The sequence below is a fragment of the Cinclus cinclus genome, chromosome 5 (genome assembly GCF_963662255.1).
Source record: "Cinclus cinclus chromosome 5, bCinCin1.1, whole genome shotgun sequence".
Lineage (NCBI taxonomy): Eukaryota > Metazoa > Chordata > Aves > Passeriformes > Cinclidae > Cinclus > Cinclus cinclus.
Window position 1 is genome coordinate 72,990,649 of NC_085050.1, and position 12,145 is coordinate 73,002,793.

The 12,145-nt window shown below is 50.5% G+C and overlaps 1 protein-coding gene across 1 annotated transcript; it reads right to left on the reverse strand.

Annotated features, from left to right (window-relative positions):
* Nucleotides 1-1,274: 1,274 nt before the first annotated feature.
* Nucleotides 1,275-2,420, reverse strand: STBD1 (starch binding domain 1). Its single transcript, XM_062492870.1, has 2 exons — nt 2,183-2,420; nt 1,275-2,071 (listed from the first exon to the last, which is right to left on the reverse strand). Exons 1-2 carry the CDS (start codon nt 2,418-2,420, stop codon nt 1,275-1,277), a joined length of 1,035 nt encoding a protein of 344 aa, XP_062348854.1.
* Between the last annotated feature and the right edge of the window lie 9,725 nt (nt 2,421-12,145).

Here is a 12,145-nt window from a genome sequence, read left to right on the forward strand (position 1 = left end):
AGCAGCGGCTGCACAAGTGCCTTTTAACTTGACAGTATCTCACTGTTTGAAGAGCTGGCATTAGAGGGGAAGGTATTTGTAATCACCTTCAAGTGAAATGTTCTACCTTGACTTCAGGGGTTTCTCAAGATCACCTTCTAGTGCTGCTGTCTATTAGCTATAGCATCCACTTCAGTTTCTTGTTAGAAAATCCAAGTGCAAAGAATGCATCTGAGGTTGTTTTACTGGATAAAAACCAGAACTCGTGACTCGCCAGTGCACTTGTTCCTTAGTCTCTCCCTCCTCACCCTTCCCTCAATACTCTCCCAGGAGTTCCTTGAGCTATTTTGTGGCCAGGTCTGCCGGAGCAGGCGGCCCAACTCACTCTCACTGAACAGCTGCTATCAAACTCCCAGTAAGAGTATTTCCATCACTTGTTCTTATACAAGTTTAAGCCAAGTATCCACTGACAGTACTGCGGTCTTGTTCCTCAGTAGGCCGCCTGAGTCTGTTCCAGCCAGAACCCTATTCCCTGGCCATCACAGAATTCCAGGCTTTTTTAAAAGCCTCCTCCCACCCTGACAAAGTAATTCATTAAGCCGAGACAGTCCTTTCTGACCTTTGCTCTCCCCTCAGCAGGAGTGCATCTGCCTGCCAAGCCTTTCATTTGAGCCGAGATGATTGCTGGACAGTAGGGGGTAGAGAAGGAACTATTTTGGGGTTCAACCTTTTGTTACTCACAAGAGGGAGGGCCGCTTCTCAGCAATTCCTTAGCACTAAGACTTCAGGTCAAGTGGCTCACTTGGATGAAAGTTACCAAAAGGAGTGAGGTCATTGGTCAACTGGTAATGAACTGTCACTCTGAAAATGTTTATTGTTTCCTTAATACATTATATAAATTACAACACTTAAGTTCCTGTTACAGTGTTACCACACCTCCCAGCAGGCTCCCCAAGCCCTAGCAGTGGGTACCAAGATGCATCCCATAGCCCCACTCAACACAGCACTAACTCAAGTCCAGGGTCCAGATGCACCTGGACAGGCAGGTGCTTGGAATGCTGCTTGTGCCTTCTTAGCCTACTCTGTGTCTCTTCAGCACTCGCTCAAAGCTGATTTTTCAGGTTGCCCAAAGATTTTCTACAGAGATCTGCTGCTTACGTGGTTCGATACGGGATTGCCAGAGCTTTGCGCTTTAGAGGGTCTCCTATAGAAGAAGGGGAGGCCCCCTGGGCTTTAGGGGCTCGGTGATTCACCTAGGCAGGTCTGCCATTAGATCAGCAGCTTCCACCTTCCCATTAATGGTATCCCCACCACTGATGAACAATTTGATCTTCGTGTTCAGTCACTAGGGTCCTGTTACTGCATTCTTCCCAGCGTCTGACCTTCCCATTCTCCACCAAGATGAATTTCCACTGTACTCTGGTGTCTGCAGGCAGGCTGATGGATTCAGACCAGAAGCCATCCTTGTCACACTTGAGGGGGACGTAGCTGTGCCATTGGCCCAGACACTCGTGGTCCCCTGTGACCCCGATGAGCTGCGCCTCGGAGTGGGTGATGTAGTGCACACGAAAAGCCACGTGGATGTTCTGGAACATGGGGGGCACAGCTGCAACTCTCTTGGCTTTCGAGTCCCCATCACAGCAGTCTCCTTGTTCCCATTCCTTGCTCTCTGAGTCTTCCATGCTGACATCCTTGCCATGCTCCCCTTGGACCAGGTGCTCAGAAACAACTTCCCACTCTTCATGGTCCAAGTCCTTCCTCTCAGCTGGCTGACACGGCTGCTCCTCACTTCTGTCCTTACAGTCATCGTCACAGGCTCCTGCCAAGTTCATCACGCACCATCCGTCACTTGCCTGTCCCACCTGGGCTCCCAGTTGGCCTGCCCGGCTGCCGGCCATATCAGCCGGATACTCCCCGGTGTCCGTGACCCCGTGCTTCGGGATCAGCTGCCCCAGCTCCACAGGTTCGTCCGGAACTGCGGCGCTCGGGGCATGGTTAAGCTCTTCCCTCGAAACAGCCGCCAGATCTTCTCCAGGCTCCCAAAGGCCGGACGGGGCCGCAGCCGCCGGCTCCCCGCCCGCCGCAGCATCCTCTGCAAGTGACATTGAGGGGAGAACGGGTTAAGCTCAGCGCCGGCGAACCCGAGTCCTCGGAGGCTCGGGCAGCCCGAGCCACCCCCAGCCCCGCTTCCCCGTCCCGCTACCTGTGGCCGTCGCGCTCTTCCGCCGGGGCCCCCCTCTGCCGGCCGCCGCCTCCTCGCCGCCCGCCTCGGCTCGCCCGTCGCTACCGCCGTACCACAGCCAGGCGACCACGGCGGCCAGCAGCCCCACGAGCAGCGCCGGCCACAGCCCCGCGCCCAGCCAGCTCCAGCCGCGGGGCTCGGCGGGCAGCGCGGCGGCGCCGGGCGGCCGCAGCACGGGCGGCCCGCGGTCACGGGCCATGGCCGGGCGCTGCAGCGGCGGGACCCCGCCGGAGCCGCCCCCCGGAGCCGCTTTAAGCCGGGCTCCGGATCCGGGGAGGAGCCGCCGCGGGCCGGGCGGGGCCGGGCTGAGCTGCGCCGCGGAGGCGGTGGGAAGGCAAGAGCTCCCGAAGTCGGGGCGGAGAAAGTTTGCGCTGTACGCGCGCCCACGGCGCTTCTCTGCCTTATCTCCGAATCGGTTGGGTAGGGTTGGGCTTAAATGCTCCAACAGAGGTGTGCTGAGGGGAGCTCATTTGCTTGTAATTTTAATGCTTGTGCTCGTGAAACTCCTGTCCTGCCCTGTTGCCTTTGGGAAGTGAGATGAATCCACTACTGATTTTGTAACCTCTTCATCATGCTCTAGTGACTACAGGTGGATTCCTCAACATTGTCCCGCAGTCCTGGCTTCTGTATTATGGCCAGGAAGCCTTTTAGACTACCAGGAGCTCAGATGCCATTAATGCAGAGGCTATTTGATGTTTGTTTAAATTCGCCTTCGTTTTGCTACTCTTGAGGTGATGATGTCAAACCTCATTTCAAAATTAAGAGGTTATACAGATAAACCTTACTAGAAACACAAGAAATTTAGTAAATGCCCCTGGGGGTTTTGTATTTTGAATTGGCAGTTCTGGAGTGACAGACTGTGGAAATGTTGATAACACCAAAGATTGACAGCAGGGAAGGCAATTCCATCAGTCCTGATTGGTGCCTTTTTTTAATCCATTCTCTTCACCTGACCAAAGGCATGGCCACGACTGCATCTCTCAAGCCCACTGATGAGATTTGGCCCACTATCTCATTAGACAAGAGAATGGCTAAGTGGATGTCCCAGTGAGTCTATTTCCAGTGTGTGAACTTCTTAATCTTTCAAGGCCAGTTTGAGCAGCCCTCCCTCAGCCTAGCGGGACAGTAAATGTCAGTCACATTTATAGAAGCACAGGGACGCCTCCCCTCCGTGGGGCAGCACCTTGGCTGACATGGAGGAGGGTGGCTGTGCAGAGATACAGAATTCATGATCTAAATATCTTCCCTTTCTTTGATTACCACAGTAGCTGAGGAACCGTCTCCTCCAGCAAAGTGCTGGGCTGGTGCGCAAGTCAAAATATCTATTTTGGTACTTGGCTGTCTGGGCTATGTCCTGGCGTGGGCTCAAAGTGCACTGCTCACATCTCCTGCTCAGTCACACAGGGAAGGACAGAGCTGTGGAGCCAGGAGGTGCCTGGGCACTTCCTCAGTGACTGAGGGCTTGGGTGCACTCTCTTGTACCGCTGTCAGTGCTTCAAGGTGCTGCTTGAAACAGACCCTTGGCTGTAATGGGCTGTGCTAGCTCCTGAAACTTTGCAGAGTAGGTGACATTTTTGCAGTTTACTTACCTTCCTTTTTTCCTAGCCTTCCAAACAGCCAGTTCCCTGCTCTATGTCTGTGCACCACCTTACTGAGCTGGGATTGTCAGCTGGGGCACCTACACGCTGCTGTTCTGTAATTACATTACACTGGAAGGGAAGCCTCCTGCCAGCTCTCAGCACAGATGAAGAGGTAGTGTTTGGAGCTGCTCACCTCACATTTCTCTGCTTAAGCATATTGGCTAAAACAGCGTAGGAAGGAAGAGACATGAAGCAAACAGCCTAGAAGAGACTATTAGCAGGAATCCTTAAGGAAAGGTTTATTTTGAAAATATAGAAATGCACGGGATGAAAGGCAGGGTGCCGCGTTAATGAGTAGAGCAAAGGTCTCCTCTGCTATTCATGTCCGTGCTCTTTGAGGCCTCTTCTAGTGCCAGACTTTCTCAGCCCGTACCTGCAGAGGAAACTGAAGCAAAGCACCTTAACTGCTTTGGGTACTCAGGGTAATTGTTGATACCACAAATGCATTTGGATTGTTACAAAAAGAGGGAGTCACCGAGCTTGTGACAGAGACAAGCTTCCTACATGGACAGGCAGGGAAGGATAGCTGAATAACCCACATTCCCAGAGCAGTCCTGCATACTCCCCAGAGCACCTTTCCCTTGGAGAGGCAGCATGGATTTGTGTGGCTGCAGTGAGCTTTACTTGTGACTCTAACAGTGATTGCCTGTGTGGGCAACAGCTGAGTTGTTTGCTTTGCAACTCCTCTTAGGGTCCCTAAAATTCATTTGGTGTCTCCTGTTTTTGTTTTTTTTTAAAAAAAACAAGGGTCTCGGTGAATCCTAAGGGTGAAGTTCCTGCTCAATTGCAGAGTGTTAGGTATACAGATGCTGGACAGGGGAGAACTGAGAAGGGTCGCTGAGGTTTCTCTTCTGAAGCAAATGCATGGACTGTTGCAGAACATAATTTATCCCTTTGAATCAGGCTTTGGTCCCTTCCCCTCTAGGAACTCTTGAAGTGCTCATATCCTGTAGAACTTGGAGACTTCTGTCTCCTTAGAGAGTTTCCAAAGCAGATAAACAAAAATGCTCCAAAATGCAACTGAGATTTTTTTCCAAAAGCTTTCATCAGAACCAGACATGGTATCTGTACAACAGAGGGACAAGGAAAGAAATTATTAAAGTCTCAGGGACATAATTCTGTTTCTGATTAACTTCAAGACTTCCAAGTCAAAGAATGACTTTGTTCTCACAGTCATTCCTGATGTAGCATTACTTTGGACAGCAGTGTTCTGTGAACCAGCCTCTGGTGCACCGTTGTTTGTTCAGCAAGTGGGAAAGCAGTGGAAAAGCAGGAGAGTATTTGGAAAAGCCACATGGGACTTTGTGGAATTCCCAGCCGGCTGGCCCGAGATCAGGAGCCCCAAGCCTGATACCTTTCCACGTTTCAGAGCCAAAACGAAAACAGGAGGGTAGATGTTTCCTGTCCCAGCTCTGGGACTGAGGCAGCAGCCAGAGGTGTAGTTAGGAAGGGCTGGCCCCGGGGCAGTGTCTCCCAGGAACTCCGTTATTGTGCCAGCTGTGCCATCTAGTGTGGTGACAGGGAATCTCTGCTAAGGAACAGAGCTCCTGCTCAGCCAGACCCGTGTGCTTCTGTCCCACTGTCCTGGCTCTGACATAGGCACTCGGAGATGTATTTGGGGAGCTCCTGTGAGTCTGGCCACCACCTGATCCTGGGGAGAGAATGCTCTTAAAGCCTTTTGTGTGTACGGTGCTTCCTCCAGCTCTTCAGCGGGACAAAATGGAAATGTGAGTAAGAAAGAAATACAAACCTGGGAGCCCTGCCACTCCCTGTGGATGTGCTCTTGGCTCATCTGGAGAGCCACAGGCAGCTCTGTTGCTGAACAGATGCCAAGTGCTGGTGCTGCAGCAGTGTGCTTTGGGAGTTACCCCTTGCAGGAGCTGCAAGGTATAGCCATGTTCAGCACCACTGACTCTTTCAGTGTGATGAATTCCTCTTCTGGTTCAACTGCAAACAGTCAGGTGTTAAAAGGAGGTGGAAAAAGGAGCCATGTCATCTCTGCTTTGTCCCATCTTAACCATAACCCCCAGAGCCCAGGCTAAAGTAGCCTTCCTGAGAGCCATGTTCAAATCCCAAATTCAACACTGATGCTGTGGGGCTTTTCTGGACATTTGTTTGATGCTTTCTGTATTGGATCCCCACCCAAGCAGGCAGAAAAATAGGAAGGACAGAGTATTCGTGTGCTTTGGAGGAAACCATGACCCTGACTGGCATTCTGTCCAATCTCTCTCCCATATTATTTGGAGTATCTCAGCTGTGAACACTGGACACTCTTGTGTAGCGCTGCACAGCAGTCAGCAGGTGGCACAGGAGGAGTGTGGCTGGCAGGGAAAGCTCTTCCCTCCCAAACAGAGAGGAGATGCTTTCTCTCAGTTGCTATTAACTTCCTGAAGAGGGGTCGGTTAGCAATGAGGACACCCCAGATCCAGACCTGCTTTCCATTATGAGCCACTAAAATCTGGAAGGCAGCTGAACAGGGACTTCAGGAGTCCCCTTTCGGCTTGGTGTCATACTTCTTTAAGAGCAGCGACCCAACCTGGACACAGATGTCACCCCTCTCAAAGGTCTTAGCCAGGCTGAGAAGCACATAGCACACAGGTTTTCCACCTATTTTCAAGGACACAGTTGTGATTCTGAGTTTGCTCTGCTGTTCTTCCATGTTAGAATGCATTTCATCCTTGCTTAGCTGTCTCAAAGCATCTAAGAGGTATAATGCCATTCTTTCCTCCTTACCCAGGGTAATTTGCCTTGGAATTCTTTCTTGGATTTGAGGTAGAGCTTATTGTTTGCCCTGCCAGTCTCTCACTGCATTTCCTGTGCTTTCTCTGGATTTCTGTACTGTGACAGTAGTGTCAATGACACTGTGTCAGTGACAGCTTTCCCTACATCCCTTTTCCTCCTGGCTTTGTTTCCCATGAGCCATTATTTGCCAGCTTTTTCAGTTTATTAGTCACTCTGTGCAAGTCCAAGTCACACTTTCTATTTTGTGGTTCTTCCTTCTCTGTTTTCCCAGCTGGTACAGCTGCATTCTAGGTGCCCTTTCATGGTTGGTACCTGTTGCTTTTTACCTCCTCCCAGGTATAAAACAAAGTATAATGTATTTAGCTAAATTGTCTCAAGCTCATCTCAGACTTCACTGAAGTTGTGGTACTCTGCAGCTCTTAGAAATTGAATTGTAACTGAGATTTCCCAGCAAAATCCTGCTGACCTGTCTCATGGTTTTCTCACATCTTGGAGACATCATGCTTTGACTTGCATGGGGATTCTTTACATTGTCAGGCCCATAGGAAAAAGCAGCATGAAAGGCAGGTGAAGTGTGCTATTATTTCCACACTCTTTCTTTGACTTAGGCCAAGAAATCTTTTTAGGACTTGTGAGTATGAGAGTTGATGCCCTCATATTTTAGATGCTGCTTTCCTGAAAGCTGCAAGAAGTTGTATTGTTTTCTAAGTTGCACGATTTAATTTAAAATGGAATTTTTTTGCTGTTGTTTCGTTTAGTTTTCTGTGTTGCCTGGCCGCTTATCATGTGGGGATTCATGGGAAAGGATTCTTCCAAATGGTCTGTAAGCTCTGATGGCAGTGCTTGTCTTCATGACCTGAGGAAGTTGGATCACAGGCCTGGCATCAGAGAGTTGCAGGCAGGTGCCTTCACCGGTGGTACGTATTTTTCCTGGCTGAAGTAAAAAGCCAGGGATATAAAATAAGGCCACAGCAGGGATCTTTGGTGTGCCTTGCAGTTGTGCTGCCATCGAATCTGCGTGTCCTGCTCCGAATGCATCCCCACAAGTTCCTCTTTCCCGGGTTCTGTGTGTGAGGGGGGATGGCACTGGTCACTTAGTCATGTGCTGCTGAGTCTGGTGACAGGGAAAGGCAGGAAGTCCTTTCCCACACAGTCTTGTCAGAGGGCAGGGCGGGCCCTGAGCCAGCACCTGATGCAGTGGCTCTGTTCTGGGGCCAGGGTCACATGCTAGAACCATGCCAGGGACACTTTTTTGCTTCCCCAAAGTATCCCCAAAGGGACACAGCTGACCTACACGAGGTACGCAGCAGGCTGTGCTGGAGCCTAGTGGCTCCCATGCTAGGGCCCAGCTCTGCTTTTGGCCTATATTTAAGATATAAATACTCAGAATTCAGGTTGGCAGGCACCCAAGTGCAACAGGGCACTGGGACTGGAGCCTGGGGTCTGACAAGGAATGGAAACATAGGAGGTGGGTTCTGGAAGAAGCACAGAGCTAGAAATAGCCAAAGGGTGCTGAGTTGCTTGGCTTTGCTGTCAGGCACCGTTTGCCTTCCTTTTCCCCCTCAGTGTTTTTTTCCTCGGTGCCTCCCTCTGTGTTGAGCAGAGGACAAGAGCAGCTGAAGGCAGCATGGCTGTCAGCAGCTGTGAACAATTCTGGAGGGAGCCTGGAGTCCTGCCCACCCAAACAGTCCTGGGATTTTGTTTACTGCACTGGGATAAAACCCTGCTCCGCAGCCGTGCTGGCACATCGTGGGGCCAAAGCTTTGCCTTCAGCAGGGATTTGCAGCCACATGCTGCAGCCTGGCTGGGGGTACAGGGAAAACTGGTCCAAAGGTAGGAATTAGACAGCTTCCCTACCAGAATTAGACCTCTTTGTTCCTTTAATCCTTTGCACAGCGTTTCCCTCATCCTTCTCCTCACCTGCCACTTGGGACCTCCACCCCGTTTCCAGGGAAGCTGGTGGTGTCATGGCCTCAGACAGTGCTGCCCTGGCTGGGGTGGGAGCTGAGGGCTGTCCCACACACAGCCCCACTGTCTGAGCTGGCAGACAGGAGCTCGTTGTATCCAGGCTGACATACAAAGCTTTTGTTTTCCAGTGGCCAGCTGGGGATAAGGATTACTCATCCTGGGCCTAGCAAGTATTCATTTAAGTGCAGTGGATACTGGGAATCAGGGAGACACTTCTAATGTGAGTTTTTGGTCTTTCCTGATCTGTGGCAGTGAGTTGGGTACACTTCAAGGATGGACACCGAAGGTTTTGTGGTTGGGTGTTCTGCTCTGGAGCCACTGGTGCTGCCAGCTAGAAGGCACTTACACTGTAGAGTTTTAATTAGCGTAAGTTGATCACCCAAGTTAAATCATAATGTGATGCAGGCAGGTAGGATCATATAATTGCAGCCTTCAATCCCTATGTTTACTTCAGGAACGGGGGAAGATCTCAGGCTGTGATACAAGACAGGCTCAGAACAAAGCAGACTCTGATTGTAGGCTTGCAGCCTCTCTCAAATGCAGTCAGCAAAGACTCTGAAAATCCCTGTCTCTCTGTGCAAGACCTCCACTTTACCTCAGTAAAACTGTGTGCTGAGGTAGTGTGCATCTAGTCTTTAATGCAGCAGCAGACATTCCAAGGGCTGGAGTCTGCCCTTGAACTCTGTCAGATCAAAAAACAGCTGAGGACAGGCTGCAGAAAGGTGAAAATGAGACTCCTAGAGTTTGTGCTATGGAGCATCCCTCACCTTTGTATGTCAGAGTGGCATTTATGTGGGACAGGGCACTCAGGTGAGGGAAATGTGTGCCATTGCTTTGCTCATTTTGAATGTGCCCTCCCTGGTGCCTGCAGTTCCACTAAAACTGGGGATAGGTTGAAACTCCAAGTCCTGAATGGAGCAAACTAATGGAACAGCTCTCTCTCTCTCTCTGCCCCCTCCCTTTGGGAAGGTCTGGGTCAGGGGTGGAGTGTTCATCCACTGCTGTGGGATTTAGGCCCTGAAGTCCCACTGGGAGTTGGTTGTAGACTGTAATTATCTCCTTTTTAGGAAGCATGCCTGCCATACTATAGGAGAAGTGTGTGCTCACCATGGATTCTGTTTGAATGAGGGGTTCTTTATAACATCTGTCACGCCCAGGGTTACCAGGAGAGGTTTTCGAGGCTGGAGGGTCAAGTCTCTGCTCTGCAGTGTCAGATATTGATGAGGAAGTGTGTGACTGATCAAGTACCTGGCCTGCATGACTAACCTGCCTCTGTCAGTCACCTGTGTCAGTAACTTTGCCTGCTCCTTAAAGCTCTCCCTAGTATAAAAGCAGCGACGTATTTTTATGGTGATTCGGGCTTTGTTGTCTGCTTCTTTGTAAGACAAGAGTGAACACAATCCTGGTCTGGTTTTGCATTTCTCCAGGCTGGTTTTGCCAGGTTCTCCTTTGCTCTACTGCTGGGAACACCATGGGCTCCTATCAGCTGTGTTTTTGATTCCTCCCTGGCTGCTTCCACACCTGTGCTTATCCCTTGGTGTGCAGAGGATGTTCCCAGTAGTCCAGGGCTGTTTGCAGTACTCAGCAGCAGCAGAACAAGTAAACCTGGTTCATCCTGGAGCTGCCTCAAGGGCTGGATAGAAAACTGAGGGCTTGGAATACTGTGTCAGTCTCTGTGGGCAATGCTCAAGACTATCAGATCAAGCACTTGAAAAGACAGCGTTCTTCCTGCTGCAATCTGCGTTGCAGAGGCTAAAACCTGAATTAAGGTAGTAAAACTCTGACAAGAGGAGCTTCACTGATGAGATAGGCTTGGCACTGCAAGCCAGGCCCTCAGAAAACCTGTGTAAGGTGTCCAGATGGTGTGACTGGCCAGAGCGTCCCATCCATCCCTGTGCAGATCCTGCTGCTTCCATGCCTCCCTTTCCCAGTGAGGTCTCTTGTTTCACAGCCACTGGTGACATGCTCCCACCCCAGAAGGTATTTCCTGGGTCAGCAGAGAGGGCTCCAGCACTGCTCTATGCCAGTGCTGGGCAGGAATTGTTTTGAGTGAGGGATTCAGCTTTGGAAAAGCTGCGTGAGGGGAGAAATCCGTGCGGAGAGGCCGGTGAGGAAAAGGTGGCCTGGAACGACGCTCAGTCCCACGGAGGCAGCACAGCTTGGCACCCCCGAGTCACGAGGCTCTTGCTGCACAAGCAGATGAGTCAGGGGAGCAGCAGACCCAAGCACAAGTGACTGATGGATGTGAGTGGCTGTGCTTGCTGGTTTTGGTACGGCTGAAGTTACGAGGAATATGTTTGTGTGGTTATAAAATGTGCCACGTGGCTTGTATCACAATCACGACGTGCATGTGCGTGTGAGCAGTGTACAGTCCACGAGGGCTGCGGTTGTTTAGCTGGGCAGTGTCAAAAATATGAGGGTCAGCCCTAAATTTCAGAAGGAAAATTATTTTTGCTGCTAATATCATCACAGTTAAAAGGAATAGTTTCATCAGAAGCAAAATTAAGTGCTATTGCAGGCAAATTTGTAATTTCTTGGGATGTCACGGTCCCAAATCTGGAACTCAAGCAGTGTTCTAACCCAAGAGCAAAGGCAGCTATTAGAAAAGCACCAACTTTACTCCCAGGCCTTTCTAGGGTCACTGATGGACCCAGTAACTGCAGTGTAGCTCTGCCCTACAGTGAACTGCTTTCCTGCCAGTAATTCATTTGTCTCTGTGGGAGGAATAAATTGAAGCTTGAGACAGTGAAATGTGATCACTACCCACTTACAAACCTTTCAGAAATGTCTCAACTCTCAGCTGAAATCAGGATCTTCTAATTAGCTTATTATTTTATTAATTAAACATAGAGTACATGATAGCCACAGTAAGTGTGACCTCTCTGGTGTGAGCTGTGCAGGGAAAGCAGAAGGGTGAAGCCTCTGGAATGCTTTTCCTTGTGTGGTACTGATGCACTTGGGTGTTTCCTAAGAGCTGCTCCTCCAAGGCTGGGAGTGTGCTCTGCATGTGCTGCTTCTGCATGTGCTGCTGTCCTTTTTGGCCCTTGCTGTGGAACTGCAGCCAGCACAGGCTCTTTGTCAGGAAACTGGGAGTGAGCAGGACCTGCAGGTTCCCTGCAATTTGTTTTATGTCATGTGGGTGAGCTGGGCAGCCAGGTTCCAGGGACCCACAGAGAGAAGTGGACTGCAAACATCATGCAACAGCAGGAGATGAATGGACAAGGCTACCCAAACTGGAGATAAGACAGAAACTGGTAGAGTGTTTATGAGGTAAAGCACTTTTTTCTAGTTACAGCTGCATTTTCAGCGTTGAGATGAAACTACAGTCACTCTTGGAGAGGCTGTTTGACGTGTCTGTGTGCCCTGAGGTCACAGCTGCTGAAGGGAGCAGTGCAAGGCCTGCAAGTCAGACGTGGTGTGAACAGGTCTGTCAGCAGTGGCAGATGATTAAGGAAGGGCAAGCAGGATTCCTATCTCAGGTGTCAAAGTCCAGAGATCCATGAGGTGCCATGGATGCACACCAAGGGACGAGGAACAGAACCCCACCCTCCCGTGTGCTCTTCCAGCCCTGTTG

Bases quoted from the DNA above. Each gene is read 5' to 3' on its own strand.
- STBD1 (XM_062492870.1), bottom strand. From the start codon at position 2,420: ATGGCCCGTGACCGCGGGCCGCCCGTGCTGCGGCCGCCCGGCGCCGCC. The intron at 2,072-2,182 runs GTAGCGGGACGG...TGTCACTTGCAG, and splicing joins GAAGAGCGCGACGGCCACAG to AGGATGCTGCGGCGGGCGGG.